Source organism: Manihot esculenta, chromosome 16 (assembly GCF_001659605.2).
Source record: "Manihot esculenta cultivar AM560-2 chromosome 16, M.esculenta_v8, whole genome shotgun sequence".
NCBI lineage: Eukaryota > Viridiplantae > Streptophyta > Magnoliopsida > Malpighiales > Euphorbiaceae > Manihot > Manihot esculenta.
The window spans coordinates 8,393,943-8,417,438 of NC_035176.2; the positions used below are offsets into that span (position 1 = coordinate 8,393,943).

Below are 23,496 nucleotides of genomic sequence, written 5' to 3' on the forward strand. Positions count from 1 at the left end.
TATCTTCGCATAATTTTTCTTATCCATGGTGGCTCTAATATTAATTATAACAATCTAGATTAGCCATTATACCAAGTATAATAGTCCAGCTAAAAACTGGCCTAAATAAATTGTAGATCCATTTTTCATAAAAAAATATTTAATTCACGTTATTAGTAGTTTTTGATTTAGGATATATATACCTCATATTTCCCTTTTTCTTTATTGCTATGGGGTGGGATCCCAATGTGGTATCCTAATCCCACATTGGTGAGATATAGAAACTATAAGGGATTTATAATAGCTAGTTTAGAACTACTAAATTAATTATATTAACTATTTTAGGTAAGTGAAAAATGAGTTGAAAAGTTATTTAGGCCAATTTTAATCCGGATATCATAATTAGTATCCAATCTACTTGGATTATTACAAATTCATTATTAAGTCTTTCTTAGTCACATGTTTACTTAATCAAAATCTTTTAATATGATCCTTCTTGCAACGATAGTTTCATAAATTTATAATCAAAATCTCTAATCGTGATGAATATGTTTAATTCTATACCTCATTTTTTTCATATTTCCTTTACCATACTATTTGATGCAGAACGTATGATGAAATCTTTAAAATCTTCTGAAACTTTGATAAAGAATCAATCTCCTCATTATCAAATTTTATGTACATTCTTGACGATTGATCCATGATCTTTTGTATTTTATTTAGGTGATATGCAACAAAAGTGCCTTCTTGAATTTCAGGCTCATTAGCTTTATCAAGTAATTTTTTTTATTGTTAGTATTTGAAGCATACAACTTGAATTTATTTCACAGCTTATAGGCATGAGTCTCATTGCAAATGTGATTTTACACATTATCTTTAGTAAACTTTCATATAAAGCCACACACTTGCTCCTGCTCAAATTTGTTTTGCCCTTGAGCTTAGTTGTAGTAAACAATGGTAAATGTAATTTTTTTTATAAAGAGGAGATTATTCATCTTGTTTTTTCATATAATAATTTATGCCATTTAATTGATTTATCTCTAATTTTATAATATTTTAAATATAAACAAACTGTAATTTAATACCATTTTTTGAGAAAATAAAGTCTTGTAAATAGTAAAAATTAAATATTATAAAAATAATAAATAAATAATACATAATAATTTTAATTAGTTCACTTTTAATTTTGGATTATATCTATGGACAAAACTCAAATAAAACTTTCACCGTTGAAAAATAATAAATATAAAAAGGGCTTACATATGAGATCTATAAAAAAAAAATAGTGACATGTAAATTATTTTTTAAAATATCTATAACAGTTCTCCCACTATTTTTATTACCTCCTTAGCTCACAAACTCTCTCATTTTCAATATTTTTCCTTCAAAACTACAAGCTAAAGAATTTTATATATATATATCACTCAAATCCAATGAAACTTTGCCTATTTATATATAGACAAAGGATATTGCCCTTAAAATCCTCCTTTCTTTATTTTGATTGGAAATAAGTGATACATAGAGAGATGTTTCTATACGTAAAGAAATATTTTTTTCATTGTTGTCACTTTTATTTTTTTATTTTATCTTTTTTAATTTATTTCTAAATATTATTACATGTGGGGCTCTTTATATTGAAAGAATCCACTACATAACAAAAAATATATTGTTCGGGAAGATCTTAAAAAAAAAAAAGAAACTCAATCACATCCAAAATCAATTTCAACACTGAGAAAAGATAAATATTTGGAATAACAATAGTTACTATATTATCTAGAACTAACATTTAACCTACTATTTTTTTATTAAAACCTTTTATTTTAATTAAAATTTAAAATTCTTGTTGTCAATCCAAATTTCAAATTCAAATTTATGAATCCAACCTTAATAATTTTTTTAGGTACTTTCAATGTGTAGTATGTCTAAAAAAATAATATTGCTATCTTCTTTTCGGTAGATTTTTAAACTTTCAAATAATTTATAGCATTCATGACGAGTACACATACAAATAAAATATAAAGTTCTATTATATGAAAGTAAAAAGATTGCGGCAACTCTTACATTTAAAAAATTTATAATACTATACACATATACATTTAGCAATCGCAAAATTAAGAAAAATAATAAACATATGAAATTTAACATGATTCGATTGTAAGGTTTATATTCATGGATAAAATAGAAATAAAGTTTGATTATAATGAAAAAGTATGATACAATAAGAAAAAGTCTCTTCTAATATATAATGAAATAATGAATTTGAAGATGTCTTCCACATCTAAATTCACAAAAATCATAACATTTAAGTACAAAATTAATCTCCACATATTAAAAATTCTTCAGGTTTTGAATGAAAAATAAGTTTTTTTTATTATTTTCTAATAACAAATTTAGGAGAAAAAATATTTTAATATATAAAAATTAAAAGTTTCCTTTTAAAGTAATTTTTTAAATATATAAAATAGAATTGTAAATCTCTCTTTTTATTTTTCAATCTTATTTAGCACAATAACTTTATTTTTATTTGTCTTTTATTATTTTCCGCACATTTATTTAGAAATAACTTTAAAAATATAAATACGAATTCAATCAAATCCGAGATAAATTCGAACACTTGAAAAATAACGATGTGAAATAACAATCCTTACTATATTATTTAAAATTAATATTTAACTTAATTTTTTTTTTGTGAACACAGACTTTTATTTTAAATTAAAAGCTAAAATATTTTTTTAGCCAATCCAAATTTCAAATTAAATCTTATAAATTGAAAAAAATATCTTAATAATTTTTTTTAGATATTTTCAATATCCGGTATGTCCAAAAAAAAAAATAGAAATAAAAATATAAAGATCTCCTACATGTTGATTTGAAAAAAAAAAAAAAAAACTCCTACATGAAATTAAAAGGGTTTGTGGCAACTCCAATTAAAAATAATACACAAATTTTAATACTTTAAAATTAAAGAAATGTCTAAAACATATAACCCACCTGGAAAATCCACATTTGAATCACCATACTCCCAATTTCATACCTCAAAAAAATTTTATTTTTCAAATTAATATTTTAAAATATTAAAATATATTTACACTTAAATTTGAAATTGTAGGCATATTTAATCCAAATAAATTAAAAATAAATTTATTTTACCCTCGATTAAAAAAGTATAATAGTAAATTTCGAGTCATTTTCATTTAATTTACTTCCACCCTGAAATTTTTCCCTAAGGGTAAACAGGGGAGGAAAGAGAGAAAACAGTGTGAGCTTTCCTTGTCCGCCAATCCGACAGAGTGAAGAAGCGTACCGAAAGAAGCATGCTCATAATGTCAGAAACCAGACAAAAGAAATGGTTCCTCCTCATTCCTCAATCCTCATCTATCTATGGTCCATCTTTTTCAAACCCAACTATTTTACCATTCCCTTTCAAAGCAAAATCATCCAATTTTCACATCCCAACAAACCCATTTTTACCATTTGATGAGACCATTCAATCAAACCCATTAACCATAACCTTCCTCTTCCCACAATCATCCCTCAGACATGGCTACTTTCTCCATGGCTGAAACCACTAGCACCAGCGGATCATCATCTTCATCGTCCCCAATTATTAACTTGGCTCCTGACCATCTCTTCACAATCTTACTTCTACTTCCTGTAGATTCGATTCTCTCGTTTTCCATGACCTGCAAGAGATTCAGGTCCTTGACAAGTTCTGATAGTCTTTGGGAGTCAATTTGCAAGAGAGACTGGGGATCCACATCAGTTGATGCCCTTAAGTCTTCTGCCAATAATCAACACTTGCCATGGATGAAGTTGTACAAGCAGGTCTCACAGCTTGACTCAATTTCTTGCCATAAATTGTCTGATCCAGATCCTGAATCGGTGCTTCCTAGCCCCAGGGCTTCTCACTCTCTCAATTTTGTGTCTGATTGCTTGGTTTTGTTTGGTGGTGGCTGTGAAGGAGGTTAGTCTATCTTTTGCTTTGTTTTGGGCGATTGTTGGTTCAGTGATTTTTAAGCTATATTTACTGGTTAATGCGCTTTAAAGTTCACATTAGTCACGAATTTCTGATGCATTTTTTTTTTGGGGTGTATGTGGGAGGGAGGGTGTGGGGGTTTGCTTTTGATTTCCTTTCCATACGAGAGATTACAGACCTGCTTAATGCATCAAAACCCCAAAACTTGCAATTGAATAAACTTTGTGCCATGTCTCGCAGAGAAACACAGATAAGGTCATTTATGAATTATCACTAGTACGGCAATGAAGAAAATCAGGAAGTATCCAAAAATCAATTCTTAATAATCTCTACTTTGCATCTCTATCATGCTCAAAAGCAAATTGTTGATAAGTACACAAACAATTCTGATCCTGCCCTGTTATTAGAACTCAAATTTAATGCCATCTGTTGCATAATGAGTTGGTCATCAAGATCAAATAGATAGGTCCTGAAGAGGAAACACAAACACACATGCTGGTCATTTATGAAATATTACTTGTAAGGCAATGAGAGAGAGATCAAAATATCATTTTTTAATCATCTCAGTTTATTTCTAGCATTCCTGCACACAAACACTGTTGATTCAGTTTATTTATAGCATTCCTGCACACAAACACTGTTGATTCTTTTTTGCTTTTGTAGATACATTAAAATACTTATGCTTACTCATTAAATTGGATAATTATATTGTTATAAGTTATAGAAAGTAAATATGTTAATATAGGAAGTAAATATTGATAGATGAGTCAGCTGCTTAATATTAAGGATTGCATAATTATAGGCTTGATTTTCCTTCCTGTTTAGATACCGTCTCTTATGTATAAATAGGTTGTAATCTCTATTGTAAGACAATAACAAATATTATATTTCTACATGGTATCAGAGCCTTTCTCGTAGAGATTTAATTTTTTTTTCTCTCTCGTCTAAGTTTTAAATTTTTTTTGGAGACTTAGGCTCTGTTCATATGGGTTACCCATAAAGGGTAACATTTGGATCTCACCGTCATTAGAGTCGCCACACCGTCCCCTTGTCAGATCTGAAGTTTGTTTGCCGTTCGGGTGTTCGGTGGAGGTGTTCTAGGTACTATTCATATTTGGGTACTGTTCATCGGCACTGTTCACGGTACTGTTTACTGTTCATCGTACTGTTCACGTGGTACTGTTCACGCCGGATACTGTTTTCTGATTCTGTATTTCTTTTGCTGCTATCGTTTTGGGTTAGTTGTCCTTATGTCTGAAGTTAAAACCACCACCGTAACTGATGTGATTCCTATGATGACTAAAATCACGGAACACAAATTGAATGGATCTTCCGATCAGGGAATTTTGATATCTGCAGATGAGTATGCACAATTCATCCAATACCATGCATCTCTCAAATCCTCTAAATCCTCCTCTATCACTGCAATTGCCGAGTCAGGTAACTCTACTGCATGTCTTGTGTCTTCATCCTCCAAATGGGTTATTGATTCTGGTGCTACCGATCATATGTCAAGTAATTCTACCATTTTGTCCAATCTTGAGTCTTATACATCGCCTTCTTATGTTACTCTTGCTGATGGCACTATATTTTCTGTCATGGGTTGTCATGGGTTCTGGTCATGTCAACTTAACCCCTTCTCTTTCTGTATCCTCTGTGTTATGTCTCCCTAAGTTCGCATTTAATTTGCTTTCCGTGAGTAAACTCACTCGTGCATTGAATTGTTGTGTCTCATTCTTTCCTGATCACTGTGTTTTTCAGGATTTTTCGACGAAGCAGATTATTGGTAGAGGGAGTGAGTCAGAGGGTTTTTACGTCTTGGATCAACAACTACCTCGATCTCCTCGATCTCTGGTATGCTCCACGCGTTCAACACCTTTTGATGTTCATTGTCGTTTGGGGCATCCTTCTCTTTCGGCTTTGAAGAAGTTATACCCACAGTGTCATTCTTTGTCTATTCTAGATTGTGAGTCTTGTCAATTTGCCAAACATCATCGTTTACCTACACTGTCTCGAGTCAATAAACGGGCTTCGTCCCCCTTTGAGTTAGTCCATTCAGATGTTTGGGGTCTTTGTCCTGTTGTGTCTAAGTCTGGCTTTAAGTATTTTGTTACTTTTGTTGATGATTTCTCTCGTACTACTTGGTTTTTTTTAATGAAGGGTCGTTCAGAATTATTTTCTATTTTTGTGCATTTTATGCTGAAATCCAAACCCAATTCAATACTTCCATCCGTATATTGCAAAGTGATAATGCTAAAGAGTATTTCTCTGGGGAATTTCAATCTTATTTGTTACAAAAAGGGATTCTTCATCAGTCCTCTTGTGTTGCCACTCCTTCACAAAATGGAGTTGCTGAAAGAAAAAATCGACATCTTCTTGAAGTAGCCAGAGCCCTTTTATTCCAAATGAAGGTACCTAAATGTTTTTGGCTTGATGCTGTATTGATAAGCGGTTGTCGAAGCCGTAAAAAATAAACCTATTATCAATCAACAAATAAATTTGCAGATAGTGGCAATAGGGTCGAACCACAGGGATTTGATACTAAATATCTTTCTAATAATGACTAAGGCAAGTAAATAGCAAAAATAAAAAGGGGGTTTTGTTTTGAAGATGTATGAAAACTAATTAACAATAGAAAGCAAATAATTTAAAGATGAGTAAATCAATAAGAGAAAAGCTTCTAGTTGAAGTATGGATCTATTTCAGATTGTTTAGAATTGATCATTGATTCTTTAACACTCCTATTTATTTCAATAAATTAGTTTAAGATATGGAAGATGCTTCTCACAATCCAAATTCCTCCTTAGTTCTAGTTTGATTAGGAAACGTTCGCTAATCAAACACTAGTTAACAAGTTGCCAAGGAACGTCCTTGGGGCTTTTAGCATCGAACAACTGTTAACTGCATTAAGACTTAGAGAAACCTAATTCTAACCTTGCCAACCGCGTGGTCAAGTTTAGATGATGCAACTTGATTAAATGTGTGTTTAAATAATCTAAGCAATTACGGACCTAAATTATTCAAACAATTGTTACTCAAGCAATTAAAAGCAATAGGCCTAAATTGATTCTAAAAGCAAAGCAACAATTATAGAAAGATCAAATTGCATAAATATTGAAAATAAATAGAAGTTTAACAATGGAGATTTAAATCTCTCAAATCATCACAAATCTGAATTTTCCAACTTCAACTAGAAAATATGGAATTTAGCCACTCATGGTGGACAAAATCACAAAAGAAAGAAGAAAGGAAGAAGGAGACAAGCTTGGTGTGCTTTCTGCAGAATTTCTGCTGTGGAGAGAAGATGTGATGCTGGTTTGGGTTGCCTCCTTTTATAGGTGAAGAGTCCAAGTTCAATTAGAGTTTGGAGTCCATATTTATATTTGGTCTTTGTAGTCTTTAATTCCTCTCTTGATGTTGAATTTAATTGCAATTGGAATTCCTTAGGTGAGAAACTCTTTCGTGGCTCTTGGAATTGTGATGGCAGTGTTTGAAGTGGATTTGGACTTCTCAAAATTCGAGTTTCTGTTTTCTGCACAATTCCCCGCTCTGCTGTCAATGTGATTGGGGCGGGTGATTTGGGCAGATCACTTGCTCGATCTGCCCCAATCGCTTTCTGTGAGTCAGTCCAGTTTTTAGCTTTCTGTCTCTGCGAGTGATTTGGCCAGTCTCTGCGAGTGATTTGGGTATATCACTTGCCCATATCACTTCTGCCTGTTGCCTCCAGGTTTCTGCTTCAGCTTGATCTGGGCAGCGATTTGCCCAGATCGTTGCCCCAATCACTGTCTGTGAGTTAATCCCAGTTTTCTGCTCCAGTTTGATTTGGGCAGTGATTTACCCAGATCGTTGTCCCAATCATTTTCCAGCTTTTTCTGCACTTTTTCTCCAATTTTTCATTTTCTTCCTTTTCTTCAAAAACGAGATAAAAATCATAAATTAAGCTAGAAAATGTATAAATAAGCAATAATAAATATAATAAAAATGTGGCTAAATTATGCTTGATCATGTATCCACTACTTTTTTTTTATCAATCGCATGCCTTCCTCCATCCTTCATGGTGATATCCCTTATAACATTTCGTTTCCCACTAAATCTTTGTTTCCTATTGAGCCACGTATCTTTAGTTGTACTTATTTTGTTCGTGATGTTCGTCCACAGGTTACTAAATTGGATCCCAAATCACTCAAATGTGTCTTCCTTGGCTACTCTCGACGTCAGAAAGGGTATCGTTGTTTTTTTTCTGATCTGAATCGGTATCTTGTGTCTGCGGATGTAACATTTTTTGAGTCCACTCCGTTTTTTCCGCCATCATTTGTTTATAACACCCAGGAGGAGGAAGATGACCTCTTGTTATACACTGTTCACTCTCTGTCTCCTCAGACTACTCCTACACCTTTCGCTCATGTGCCAGGTCGCCCTCCCATCTTTCATGTGTATTCCAGACGGTTAGAGGACTCTGACTCCGTTCCGCTACCCGCTTCTTCGTCGACCAATCCTGCTCCCACTGATCCTTCACTGTCTGATTTGGATTTGCCCATTGCTCTTCGCAAAGGTAAACGTACTTGCACTTATCCTATTTCATCTTGTGTCTCTTATGATCAATTATCCTCCTCTTCTCGTTGTTTTGTCACTGCTTTAGATTCTATTTCAATTTCCAAAACTGTTATTGAGGCTTTGTCCCATCCTGGTTGGCGTGCTGCAATGGAAGAGGAAATGATGGCCCTTGACACTAATGGTACTTGGGAGTTGATGTCCTTGCCCCCAGAAAAGCGGGCTATTGGGTGCAAATGGGTGTTTGCAGTGAAAGTAAACCCTGATGGATCTATTGCTCGCCTCAAGGCCCGTTTAGTGGCCAAAGGTTATGCACAAACTTATGGAGTTGACTATTTTGATACATTCTCTCCAGTTGCCAAGCTCGCATCTGTCCGATTGTTTATTTCCTTGGCGGCTACTCATGATTGGCATTTGCATCAACTGGATATTAAAAATGCTTTTTTTCGTGGTGATCTTCAGGAGGAGGTTTATATTGAGCAACCACCTGGTTTTGTTGCTCAGGGGGAGTTAGGTAAGGTTTGTAGACTTCGAAAATCCCTTTATGGCTTGAAATAGAGTCCTCGGGCATGGTTTGGCAGGTTTAGTGAGGTGGTCCAACAGTTTGGAATGCAGATGAGTAAGTATGATCACTCAGTGTTATAGAAATTCTGATAGTGGATTAATTCTGCTTGTAGTATATGTGGATGATATCGTTATTACAGGAAGTGACATTGCTGGCATCACATCCCTAAAAGAATTTCTTAAAACACAGTTTCATACAAAGGATTTGGGTTCCTTGAAATATTTCTTGGGGATCGAAGTTATGCGGTGTAAGAAAGGCATCTTCTTATCTCAAAGAAAATATGTTCTTGATTTGTTGGCAGAAACAGGAAAATTGGGTGCTAAGCCTTGTAGTGCCCCAATGACCCCTAACCTTCAACTTACCACAGAAGACAGTGAGCCATTTGCAAATCCTGGAAGGTATAGAAGATTAGTTGGCAAGCTGAATTATTTGACGGTGACTCGTCCTGATATTGCATATTCAGTGAGTGTGGTAAGTCAGTTTATGTCTTCTCCTACTGTTGCCCAGTGGGATGCTCTGGGACAGATTCTTTGTTACCTTAAAGGGGCCCCAGGGCGAGGCCTATTCTATGGTAACCATGGGCACTCAAATATTGAATGCTTTTCTGATGCTGATTGGGCAGGCTCGAAAGTTGATAGGAGGACAACTACTGGGTATTGTGTTTTTGTGGGAGGTAACTTGGTCTCATGGAAAAGTAAGAAGCAAAATGTGGTTTCCCGTTCTAGTGCTGAATCTGAATATCGAGCCATGACACAAGCTGTTTGTGAAATCTTGTGGGTATGTCAACTGTTGGAAGAAGTTGGGTTCACAAATTCGGTGCCTGCTAAGTTGTGGTGTGATAATCAAGCAGCTATCCACATTGTCTCCAATCCAGTATTTCACGAGAGGACTAAACACATCGAGATTGATTGTCATTTTGTTAGTGAAAAGGTCCAACAAAAGATAATATCAACAGGACATATCCGAATTGAAGAACAATTAGGAGATATTTTCACTAAAGCTCTGAATGGGACTCGAGTTGATTATATATGTAACAAGTTGGGCATGATTAACATTTATGATCCAACTTGAGGGGGAGTGTTATAAGTTATAGAAAGTAAATATGTTAATAAAGGAAGTAAATATTGATAGATGGGTCAGTTGCTTAATCTTAGAGATTGCATAATCATAGGCTTGATTTTCCTTCCTGTTTAGATACCGTCTCTCATGTATAAATAGATTGTAATCTCTATTGTGAGACAATAACAAATATTATATTTCTACATATATATTTGGGTTAAAGTGGATTAATCTGAACTTGCAGCAATGTTTATGAACTAATTCTTGATTTACAAGATAACTAGGGAGAACTAATGAGATGGACTTGCTGTGGGGTCTGTTAGTAGAGAATCCACGACTCATGAATTCTTTTAATGGGCTTGAATGCAACCTGTGGCTATTAATAACAGTTAAGACTTAGTCTTACCATTCTAGTGCTTATAAACCTATTCATACAAGCTTAACCACATGACATGACATTAGATAATGGTGTTTAAAGTATTAAAGTTAGAATAGTAAATGTCTGATATTAGATAAGACATAATATGCTCTTCTAGTACGTTTGTCAAGAATCTCTTTCTTTCTGACCACATTTTCTCTCATTGGACTCTACACTTCCAAAGTTCCAATGTGCATCATGATTACACCACATATCGACATTTTCTTCACATCACCTTGAAGAATCCCCTTGGCAACACCTACCAATTACTCCATGCTTTGAATGCATGACTCTTTCCTTTTCACCATTCATATGGGAAGGGGAGTTACCTGCCTTACAACGACCTTCTATCTGTTACTCCCCTCCTAATCAACCTTCTAATCAATGGATCTTCATGAGGCACCTTCCACTAAAAAAGATTCTAACCCTATTTACATGTAGATGAGCCCATTAGGATGACTTGCTCTTTTTACTATGCCTCTCTCTGGATTCATTACCATCAAATCCTCAAAGGTAATGTTATTTATAATTAAAGCTAAGGCCATGAGAGAAAAAAAATACAAGTAAAGGTAAACCATCTAAATGTAATTTCCTACATATCGAAGCTTAAATGAAATCGATTGCATGCACATATATAGACCTTAATTATAAGTATGTCATATAATGTATTTTTTAGCTAGTTTTTTATTATATAATATTTAAGCAAACGATACATATATAATTAAAGGTTATATAGTTGCATAATTAAAATATATATGGTACTCACATATACTTATAATTAAAGACTATAAGATAATTTAATACTTTTATGACAAATTGTCAAGAAAAGTTAAAGAGCATTTGAAAGATAGCATTATGTAGTCCATAATGTCTAATTTTATAATATATATAAAATATATTGAAAAACATATGTATAGAATTGGTTTTGGTTAGATTGGGTTTCAGTGAAGAACTAAATTTGAGCCAAAACAGTAAAATAAGAAAATAAATTTGGTTTGGTTCGGGTCTATTGTGATAATTACTCACAAATAATAAAAGAGCACAAAATTTAATGTGGTTTGGCACAAGCCTACTTCATAATAGATTTCATAATAAATTCATTAATAGAGAAAAATAATTTAAAATCACTAATTATTTTTCTTTCTTCTCAAAAATTACTCATGCGATACAACCATTCACATTTTGGAGTTACTGTATGCCACCCTTGTTAAGGAGATTCTTCTCTTCTTATAATTGGCCACTAATTAAACAAGTTCTAAATTGCACTTTTTAACCATAATGTTCTTTTTTAAAAAAAATCTTCATAATAAAACTTCTACTTAAGACTTGGCAAAATAAAATTCTAAAAGTAATAATCTTCTTTTTTTTTTGGAACTATCAATTCTTTTTGGCTTAGAATTTTAACAACCTCAACTTCCAAGTCAAATAAAATTACAACTTTTGGAAAAGACAATTTCTTTTTAGGTAATTCCTTGCACTCTTAATTGTTGATGTTCTCGCTTATTTCAACTCGCAATCCTTTAATTAAAGTGCTTCTTTTTTAATATGTAGAGATTTTTGCCTCAAGTTTCATGACTTTCAGGATCATAAGAGCACTTTGACTAACTCTTATGACTTCATTTTGAATAGAAAATCCATAATCTGAAAAATCCAACTTACCCAAAGAAATTAAGTATTTTTTGTACTTAGGAATATACCTTACTTATATCAAATATTTTAGCACGATTGTCATGCAATTTTATCTTCACTCTACCAATACCTTAGATTTTCATCTTACTCCCATTGGTTAGCTTTACTTAATTTCCTTTATTTTTTTTCAATTGCATCAAATCATTTTTTCTTTTAACAAATGTGAAAAGGGCAAGCAAAATTTATTATCATAGTTGAGGTTTCTGATGTTAAATATATTTGAGTATAAAATTTAAGGTTTTGAAGAATCGAAGATTTGAAGGGTTTAAACTTAAATATAAAGATTTGATTATTAAAGACACAATTTCAAGCTCAAGCACGAAGATTTGATTATTAAAAACATCTTATAATTTTGAGGTATGATTGGTGGATTTCGAGTTAGGTAGAGATAATTGTTAGATTTGTAACTCATAATCCTTGCAAGAGACTATTTCCTAATAAGAGTATAAGAAACACTTCACAATATGTTGTGGAGGTGTAGATAGAGTACATATTTTATTTATGTATTATTCCTAAATTGAATGAGATTTCTAATTAAATTAGAATGATCGGTCTAATGGTATAAAGAAGAGTATGATAGAGAGATTATTTGAGTTTTGCTCATTGTGAAAAGTGGTTTTTGCCCATCATGGAGAGTGGCTTTTGCTCAGTCTAGTGCATTCCTATAGAGGAAGAGAGAGAGCCTTCGGCTTAAGGTGGAGAAGGGGTTTTGCCCATATAGTTGAAGAAATCCTTTTGTTGTATAATATAGTTGTAGTAAATGTATTAGATTATTCTTATAGGAAAATGAGATAGACTAATCAAATATATTTACTATAAGTAGTCATTGATAAATTAATTCAGTGTAATCAGGTTGATGGGTCGATAGTTTGAGCTTATAATTGAATAATTTTATTAAGAATAGTGGAAGATGCATGCTCGTGGACATAGCCATACGTTGAAAGGGTAAACTTTGTTAAAATTATGTTTTGCCTTTATTTGTGTGCGATTGTCTCAACAGGTTCCTATAGTGTCTTTCTTTCCCGATTCTAGTTCCATTTGGTTCAAGGGAAGTATGATCTATGCCAGCCCGAATATCTAGGATGACTAATTTAGATTAGCATTTGATAGTCCCAACCAATGGATGTGCCGATCATAAATTGTTTTTATAATTAAATTATATTATTTCTCTAATTTGCCATGAGCAATTCCTTTATCTAATACACATATTTACATATTTAGCAAGTGTATTCCTTGACTTAGCATACATATAATATATGTGTTTATGTTTACTTATGTTATATGCTTATAGACCATCTTTTGGAGTTTTATGGTCAATAATTTCTATATTCATGTGTTCCAAAAGAGGAGAAGAAGAAAAGGAAGAAATAGCTAGAATATATTAAAATAAATGCAAGTTCTAGATCCCACCAGATTTGTTTGAATAATGACATTGTAAAGTGCAAGTTCTAAACCAAATGGAGACAACCTTTATTGAATCTTCTATGTAAATATAAGTCTCAATGTGCAAACCTCCAATGTAGAATGATTTCATACAAATATTTCTGAAGTCATTCATTTAGAACGACTTTATTGCTGTAGAAAAACAAGATACTATGTCTTTTGCTGCATTATCCAACTTTTTAATTACTGACAAGTTTTGAAATGGTCTTTTGATCAAATTTGGTTTGTCTACATTTATTTTTATTTTAATTAATATAAACATATATTTTCTTGCTTTTGCAGGACGCCATCTTGATGATACATGGGTGGCATATGTAGGGAATGGTTTTCAAAAAATGTTCAAGTGGCAGAAGGTTGGTTCAGGAGTTCCAAGTGGAAGATTTGGGCATACATGTGTTGCTATTGTCCATCACCTTGTTCTCTTTGGAGGGATTAATGATTGTGGGATCCGTCAAAATGATACATGGATTGGGCAACTAGTCTTTAGTGATAACCTTTGTATCTCACTCTCATGGAGGCCACTCAATGTACAATCCCTTGCACCACCACCACGAGGGGCTCATGCAGCCTGTTGTTTTGATCAAAGGAAGATGGTTATCCAAGGAGGAATTGGGTTGCACGGCGTTAGATTGGGTGACACTTGGGTTTTGGAACTTTCAGAAAACCTTTGTTTTGGAACATGGCATGAAATTGTTGCTCATCCATCACCTCCACCTCGTTCAGGACACTCTTTAACCAGCATTGGGCAAACTGGAATGGTTTTATTTGGTGGAAGAGGTTTGGGTTATGAGGTTTTAAATGATGTTTGGCTCTTGCAGACATTTGACTCTCAGCTAAAATGGGTGCAGTTACGCTTTGAATTGCAAAACATACCTGAAGGAGTCTCGCTCCCAAGAGTTGGTCATTCAGCTACACCAATTTTGGGAGGTCGGTTGCTAATCTATGGAGGTGAAGATTCATACAGACATAGGAAGGATGACTTTTGGGTGTTAGATATTAGTTCAATTGTATCCACTCAAGTTCAGCCAACAGCATTGCATGCAAAAATGTGGAAAAGGCTGAAGGCAAAGGGTTATAAACCCAATCGCAGGTCTTTCCATCGAGCCTGTGCTGATCATTCAGGGCATCATTTGTATATGTTTGGAGGGATGGTAGATGGCTTACCTCAACCTACTGAAGCGTCCGGGTTGAGGTTTGACGGGGAGCTCTTCCTCGTGGAACTTTGCTTTAAACAAGAATAGAAAGGTACTAGTCCATCATGCTGTACTTGCAGAATCTCTCCTATTATAGGCTTAAGGCATTTCTCATGTATCGCATTAGTTGCTGTCCATATGTTTCATGCATCAATCTTTATAGTAATAAGTGGCTTCTAGGACTTGTTTACGATGTTGAAATAATTCTCTAGAGATAAAGGAAACTTTAATAGAATTCGATAGCATAATGCCTGCCCATTGTAGTAGATATTCTATATACATCAAAGTAATGTCTCTTGTGTACAGCAAATATGAGCTTTCATATACAATAAAGAAATAAAAGCTCATAGATTAGCTATTTTCTATACTATCCATGGAGGAGCTTTCTATACTTCAATATATATATATAGGTCAAAGTGTTCTTACATTCAATATTTCATTCTAGCTTTGCTCTTTCTAGTGTGGTGGTGCTGCTAGGGATGTCAGGCGGGCAGGGCGGGTTTTCACGTGTACCCGATCCGCCCAAACCCTATTAGAATGGATTTGGGCGGATTCGGGTTTGAAAAATTTTACCCGTCTCAGATTCGGGTAGGGTTCGGAATTAGACTATCGGATACCCGTTACCCGAACCCGATTAATATATAACAAAACTAACCCTAACCCTAACCCTGATCCATAATTCCTTTTTTTCATTTTCACTACCCTCTCTCCGTCGGCGCCTCTCTCCCTGCTTCCCTTCCTATAATTCGTAATTCCCAATCGGCCTCTCTCCTCCACTTCATTGACGACTACTGGCGCAGGCCGGTCACCTAAAGCCCAATCAGATATCACCTTCTCCTCTCTTCTTCATCCGCCCGTCCGCCAGTCGCCGTAGTAATGCAGGAGCTCACTGTTCTTCCCCGCCAGTCATTTGTTTATACTGCGGTATTAACGATTCTTCTCCTCCTATAAACGACTCAGCTCCTTTCCCTAACTCGGTGAATCGGAATCGAGTTTAATTTTCAGGTATTGGAATTCATTGGATTGGGATATTTTGTTCGTGTTAGGGTTTTGTGATCTTCTTCTCCCTCAGTCATCAATATCTCCTCTCTCCAGTCGGTAACATCTCCCACAGTCCCACTTTCCAGTCAACGCCTCTCTCCCCCATTTCACTGACGAGTGCCGGCAGCCCAATCGACACCGGCGATGTCTCCTTTTTCTCCCCAGTCGACGATAAATCTTCTCTCTCCCGATATCTCCTTCTCTCCCTCCAGTGGCCACATCTCCCACTTTTCAGTCGGAGACAACTCTTCCCTCTCCCCGGTCGGCATCGGCGACATCTCCTTCTCTCTCCTCAGTCGGTGACATCTACTCTTTCCGATTGACGCTTCTCTCCCCCACTTCACCGACGACGGCTAGAGACAACCCTTGCCTCTCCACAATCGGCGTCGGCGATATCTCCTTTGCATGGAATTCTCTTTAGGTTTGCAATCAAATTTTTTGATAATCAGATCTTTTATGTGCATATTGTTAAAGAATTTTTAGTTGCTATTAAAGAATTTTAGAATTTATGAACTATTAATTTGATTATTTGGATATTTGCTATTTGATTATTGTTCTCCAATATTTCTACTGCTGGGTATTTCTCCAATATTTCTACTGCTGGGTATTTCTCCAATATTTCTACTGCTGGGTTGTGCATATCTTAGGAATAGTTTTAGTTGAATAGATAATTGAGGTTGATATTCAGGTTGTGCAAATTTTCTAATTCAGGTTGTGCAAATTTTCTAATTTAGGGTTTGATATTTGGGTTATAAGATCTAAATTTTTAAATTTTTTTCATTGAATTCAATTAAAAAAAATCGGATTTGGTCGGATTCGGGTATTGTACGGGTATTGTTAAACGGATTTGGAACGGGTACGGATAGTAAAATTAAAATACTAAACGGATTTGGGACGGGTTCGGAAATTTTATATATAATCGGGTTCGGGTTTGGATACCCTCAATTTCGCGGGTACCCTACCCGATTACATCCCTAGTGCTGCCACTTCTTTATTTATTTTTGTTTTAATTTTTTTTTTGGTTAAAATAATGGAAGGAAAGAACTGAACGCAACAATGCCTAGAATAGACAACTCCTTTGCGATCTTGGTCGAAATTTTTAAGAAAAACCTGTTCATTATTTGATGCACATGAGTAATAGTCATTCATGCAATCTGCTAGTGCCTAGTAATGACTCTGTTGATGCTTTTGTGAGAGTTTTCATGGATTCAATGTTTGTAATTACCTCTTGTACTAAGCTCAAGCATTCTGATAATCACTTGGATGCATCAGAATTCTTGGAAGCATTATGATGGGAAGAAAATTAAATTAGGAATTTATTCATGGTGAAAAATAGAAGCTTCATGATAGAAGACCTAGTACTATGAAGAGCTAACTTAAAAAAAGGAAATGCGGGGCCAGGCAAAATCGGAAAAAATTGAAAAAGACCCTTTCGAGTCACCAAAGTGGTTCAATCAGGAGCTTATATAATCGCAGACCTAGATGAAAAAGCAAAACCTAGCACATGGAATGTTTCTAACTTGAGGAAATTCTAACAGTAACAAATATTCTAAACGAATGAAGCCACAGTTTTCTTTTGTTTTTCTTTTTCTTTTGTTGAACGCTTGGATATTATTCCTTTTAATATTTCAATAAGAAAGAAAAATTTTTCTTTCTTTCAGTAATTCATTGCCAAAGTCTACAAGGCGACAAGATCGTAAAGGATAACCCAAAAGGCAATTCGTTGCCAAGGTCTGCAAGGCGACAGTATTGTCAAGGACAACTCGAAAGGCAATTCGTTGCATAAGTCACAAGGCGAGAGGATTGTTAAGGACAACCCGAAAGGCAATTTGTTGCCAAAGTCTACAAGGGGACATGATCATTAAGGGCAACATGAAAGGCAATTCGTTGCCAAAGTCCAAAAGGCGGCAAGATTGTCAAAGACAACCTAAAAGGCAATTCATTGCCAAAGTCCGCAAGGCGACAGGATCATCAAGGACGACCTGAAAGGCAATTCGTTGTCAAAGTGTGCAAGGCGACAAGATCATCAAGGATAACCTGAAAAGCAACTTGTTGCCAAAATCTACAAAGGTGACAAGATTGTCGAGGTCAACCTGAAAGGCAATATCTTGCCAGAGTCCACAAGATGATAGGATCATCAAGGACAATCTGAAAAGTATTCGCTCATAAGACTACAAGGTGGTGGGATCGATTGAGTCAAATTGCTTAAGGATAGATCTAACAACACAAGATTAGAGTCCTCAATACATCACAATAAAAAAGGTAAGCAAATAAACACCATAACTTTTCTTTCAGTGGAAAATTTTAATTTTTTCTCCTATCCTATGAATGAATAAATTAAGACAAGGAAGCCTGGGGCAAGAAAGAAGTCAAGACACTAAGTTCAGGTCACAAAACAATTAAGATCTACTATAATTTTAAACACACATTAAGTCGAATAGTAACAATAAGTTGTCTTCATTCATAGACTTCATCAATTACAAAAGATAACATAAAAGACCATTAGAAAATCATAAGGAGCACACCGTACTAAAGACAATATAGAAAGTTTAACTGTCACTTTGAGACCCTTCAAGCATAGCTTCCAGCTCATCAAAACCATCACCATCTTCATCCCCATCACCTGCACCTGGAAGGAAGGATTGACCAGGAAGAAAGTTATGCACCCAGTCAAAGTTTTGGCCAGGGTGGCATTTCTCCAACTCCTTCACTATGGCCTCTTGGAAAGTAATGTATGCATCAGTAGCTCCATCCAGCTATTGCTAAAGATCCTCTATCTTCTTCTCAAGCTCCCCCTTTTTGCTATAGTCCTCATCTATCTTTTTCTTGAAAATGACATTATCAAACTCAAGAGAGTTAACTAAGTCTTCAAGAAACTTGATACTTGACTCACAATTCTTCAGCTCAGTGCTAAGCATGGTATTGGCCATTTGCAATTCACCATACTCACGATGATACATTTAGTATTGTTCTCTCACAGCATGTGTGGTAGAAATAGACTCTAGGCTTAAGGATATGGATCGAAGAAAGAGGTCACCATCTACCTCACGATCAAGACGTTCTCGATCAGCCTCAAAATACACCCTCTTATTAATAGCCCCAGCCAAATGATAATTATCTTCAACTATGACTTGATTGCAGATGAAGGTATCAAACGAGGGCGCGGACTGATCTTCGGAGGCCATAATTGGATTCGGCTCAACCTCTTGGGTATGTGGAGGCTCATTTTCCCTCCGTAGGGAAACAGGAGTAAATTGGGATCCAACAATTATTTTTTCCTTTCGACGACTTGAATTGACAATAGGCTTCTTTCTTTTCGCTGCCACCTTTTTTGTCATCTCAGCAACTAAATCGCCACCCATGTCTACATCTAAAGAAGAGTATGAACAAGTCAATAATATTCAACACTAACAATAAGTTTAAATTTTACCTTTATCATTACAGTTAGAGTCCCCAATCACTTTAGTCTCAGACCAGCGCACCTCCCTTCGAACCGACATATCAATTTCAAATTTATCTGATTGAGATATTCCAACAAGCCCTTTAAAAGCTTGTACCTCAGCTTCAATCCATTGAAGCACACCACAAAATTTTTAAACTTTAATAGACCAATTTTGAGAAAGAGATTCCCAATCTAGTCATTCTATATTTTCAAGCATAAAAAATCTGACTCTTCCAATGCTTGACTGAAGAAGGAAGCCCAACAAACAATCTATAATTGGACTTTGGTGATAAATAGTAAAAGTTATCATTCCTCCTATGGAGCAAACCATACATGGAAAGAAAAACTCTCACAAAGGGCTCGATACTAAATTCTCGACAGAGAGATCGAAAAGTAACCAAAGTTCTCCAACTATTAGGGTGAAGTTGAGCCACACTACAACATGTCATTGTTAACACATCAACGTAGAAAGCATCTAGAGGAAAGCGAAGACCCGCCTTTAAGTTGTATAGAACCCTCCTTAGTGACTAAGCTACCTTTAGCCATAGATTACTTTATAATCGTTAAAAAAGGAGAATGAACCATTAGGCGAACTGAAACTTCAGCGGTATAGGAGTTTAGATCTTCAACATTGGAGCTCCCTACTGATGTGATAGTTTTTATATTTATTTTTAGCACTTTTAAACACAATTTTATAGTTATTTTCTATGTTTTTATGTCAATTTTTATTTTGTAGATATTAATTTTAAAATTTCCACCTTTTATTAATTTTCTTTGCTCCTGGGTAAAATTTGGGTTATTTTGAAAATTTTAGAGGTTAAAGAGGCAGAATTTCTCATTGTTAGGCCATGAGAATCAACCAAAACTCACGATCAGGCCATGAGGAGCAAAGAAGAGAGAAGGAAAAGGAGACCAAAATGTCTCACGGCCAGGCCATGAGAAATAGATCTCATGCATGGTCTGACCATGAAACACGATTTAATTGGCTCTTTGGCAATAGCTCTCATAGCTTGGCCGTGAGAAATAAGTCTCACACATGGCTTGGCCGTGAGAGGCACTAAACACTCGATTTTTACTCTGTTTGGCTTTGAAATTTAGGTCTAAAGTGAGGATAATTAACTCTCTAGCCCCCAATAGTATATAAGCATCATTTTCTCTCATACAACAAAGGAGCCACCTTAGAAGTCTTTTAAAAATTCATTTTTAAACAATCACTCTTTACAACAAGGGAGAAGAAGGGTACTTCATGGAAAAGGGGCAGTTGGTTCAAGAGATTAAAGCTTACGAAAATTAGAGTTTTTTTCTTCTCCCTCATACTCTATTTTGTGAATATTATTTTGCATTTTATTATAGAGATATTGTAAATTTAATAATTTTTGTTAGGAATTTTGAACTCATGTATGTTTAACTTTTAATTTAGAACATTTAATGTAACTTGAACCCTTATTACATTTTGGGCTTATGTATTAATTTTCCTTATTAATGCAAATGTTTTTTAATGTGCTTAATGCTTTTAAGCTCCATTGTGTTAGTTGAATGATTTGGTTTATAACTAGTACTAAGAGGGAATATTGTGAATCGGGTTAAAATAATAGATATCTTAGGGATTTTAGCTTGAGTGGGAGCAATATAGTTAAATCTCTTGGATTTGAAATTAATTATAACTTATACTTAATGAACTAATTAAGGTTTATGTCACTATTAGAAAATAGTATTTAAGGTTTAATTAGTATTTTTAATACAACTTGGAAAAGGGTATTAAATAGATTAGAGTTATGTTTTCTGCATTAATAATTAAACTAATTATCAAACATAAGTGTTGAATTTGATATTGGGTTAAGTGAAATCAATGCTCTAAACGCCTATTTTATTGAGTTCTTAATCCTTTTATGCATAGGTGTCTTTTGATTTTATTTTTTTAGATTTATTTTAGTTTATTAGATTTTGATTTAATCAAGTTAGTTCTCGCTCTATTTTTATATTCTAAATATTAGTAAAATTAGTACAAGTTTTTGTTGTTTAATTCCAATCCCTGCTGAGATGATACTCACTCATCACTTTATTATTTGAAGAGATTCTCTGCACTTGCGAATTTTTCACATCACCTATTTCTGGCTAAATTTCTATTTAATTACCGCTACCGGGGTCTGAACCATCCAACATAGAATTCATAGAAAAATTAACCATTACATTAAATGAAAGCAAGAACTTTCCCTTCGAAATGAAAGAGACATCATTTTATAAAAAAATCAAAGGTCAATACGGAAAAAGAAAGAAAAAAAAAAACAGAAGAAAAAAAGAAAGAAGAAAAAAGAACCCAAGATGCCGATAAAAATGGAGGGATTAATGATACTCCCTTATAAATATAACCCAAAAATACACTGTTCGATATCCATAGATTCGGTACAAAAAACTCAACTCAAGACTTTAGGGCCAAGTTTTTAAAAAAAAAAGAACCCGACTCTTAAAGTATCGAATCTTTCAAAGGATTTGGTCAAACCAAGTTCAAATCCTTTGAAGGATTCGGTCAATAAGCACCGAATCCTTAGATTCAGCACTCTGCGCCGAATTCTTGAAGGATTTGGCACCCAAGGCTGAATTTAACTCTCCGTAGATATAGTTCACTCCAAGACAATAGACTCTGAAAAGAATCTCTATTTTATTGAAGATAATCTCTATTTTATTGAAAGACAAAAGATATAAGAGCCTATAAAAAATATCTCAGATATATCTAAAAACTTGAGTAATTTATCCATTGATCTTTGTTATCATAATCAAATATTGATTTATGTATCAGAGAGATTAATGTGTCAATCCACTCGGTGATTTTCTTCTCTTGAAAATTCATATTCAATGTCTCAACCGAAAAGGTGGCCAAAACAGCATCAAGTATACCTATAGATATATAAATAATTACTATATTACAAGAGATTACTTAATTAATGTAATTTTCTTTTAAAATAAAATAAAATGCTTACTTAAACTATATGATTTCATTATATTTTTAAAGAAATTATATTAAATCAATAATGTTTTTAAATTATATTTCAATGAAATTTAATTAATTACATACATCATGATTGGTTTAACTTAAATTAATTTAAAAAATAAAAATTACTTAATAATAGAATTTGAATTTAAAAAAGACATTGGTCTAATTGATTTAAAATTTAATTTGTAATTTTTTAATCGTTAACGAATCAAAATAAAGGTAAATATGTTATTTATCATATTCAACTAAGGATAGTTTAAAGAATCTTATTATTTCCCTTCTTTCCATTAATGTATATTTTATAATTTCATTTCATAATAAGATATCAAAATTATAATATTATATATATAAAAAATAAATATAAAATTAACTTAATCAATTTTTAATTTATTACATATACATAATAAACTAATTTATGATAATAAAATTTGAAAAAATATAAATCACAAAAAATTCACTAAAAATAACCAAATCTTAAATAAAATACAACTATTGTATTGATTAATCACATATTACAAAGTATTTATATGTAAAAGTCATACAGAAATAAAGATTAATATATAAAAATAATGATCGAATTCATCTAATCTTAATATACGATTAATTTAATGTAATATGTAAATTATAAAAATTATATTTGATAAATCTTTTCATATTCTATAATTAAATTTAAATAAAAAATCTATTAAATTAAAATATTAAATAGTAGTAAATTTATTTTTAAATTTTTTATTTCATTAATATTTTTAAGTCTCACTAATTAAATTTTCACTTCATATTTTAATTTCTACTTAAAAATATGAATTTATTAATAATTATTTAATATTTAAACATGTTATAATAATTTTAATTTTAAAATTAATCTAGTTGTATTTTCATTAATTTAATTGCTGTTTTTAGATTTTTTTTTAGCAAATTTCAAAATTAATTTAAATAATAAAATTATCACCTAATTTATATTCTTATTTAAAAATTTTAATATTACTATATTTATATATATATATATTAAGCTTTTCTTAACTAACTACAAAAATTAATTTAAATAATAAAATTATTATCTATTTTAAATAATAAAATTATCAACATCGAAATAATTTAAGGCTGTTGTAAATAAATAAAAAATCTAAAATATTATAGAAAATTCTAAT

The 23,496-nt window shown here is 33.2% G+C and overlaps 1 protein-coding gene across 1 annotated transcript; it reads left to right on the forward strand.

The window, feature by feature from the left end:
- The first annotated feature begins 3,243 nt into the window (after positions 1-3,243).
- LOC110604236 (F-box/kelch-repeat protein At1g51550) lies at positions 3,244-20,087 on the forward strand. Its single transcript, XM_021742384.2, has 2 exons — positions 3,244-3,943; positions 13,963-20,087. The coding sequence occupies exons 1-2, from the start codon at positions 3,520-3,522 to the stop codon at positions 14,919-14,921; spliced, it is 1,383 nt and encodes a 460-aa protein (XP_021598076.1). The 5' UTR covers positions 3,244-3,519; the 3' UTR covers positions 14,922-20,087.
- Positions 20,088-23,496: the final 3,409 nt, after the last annotated feature.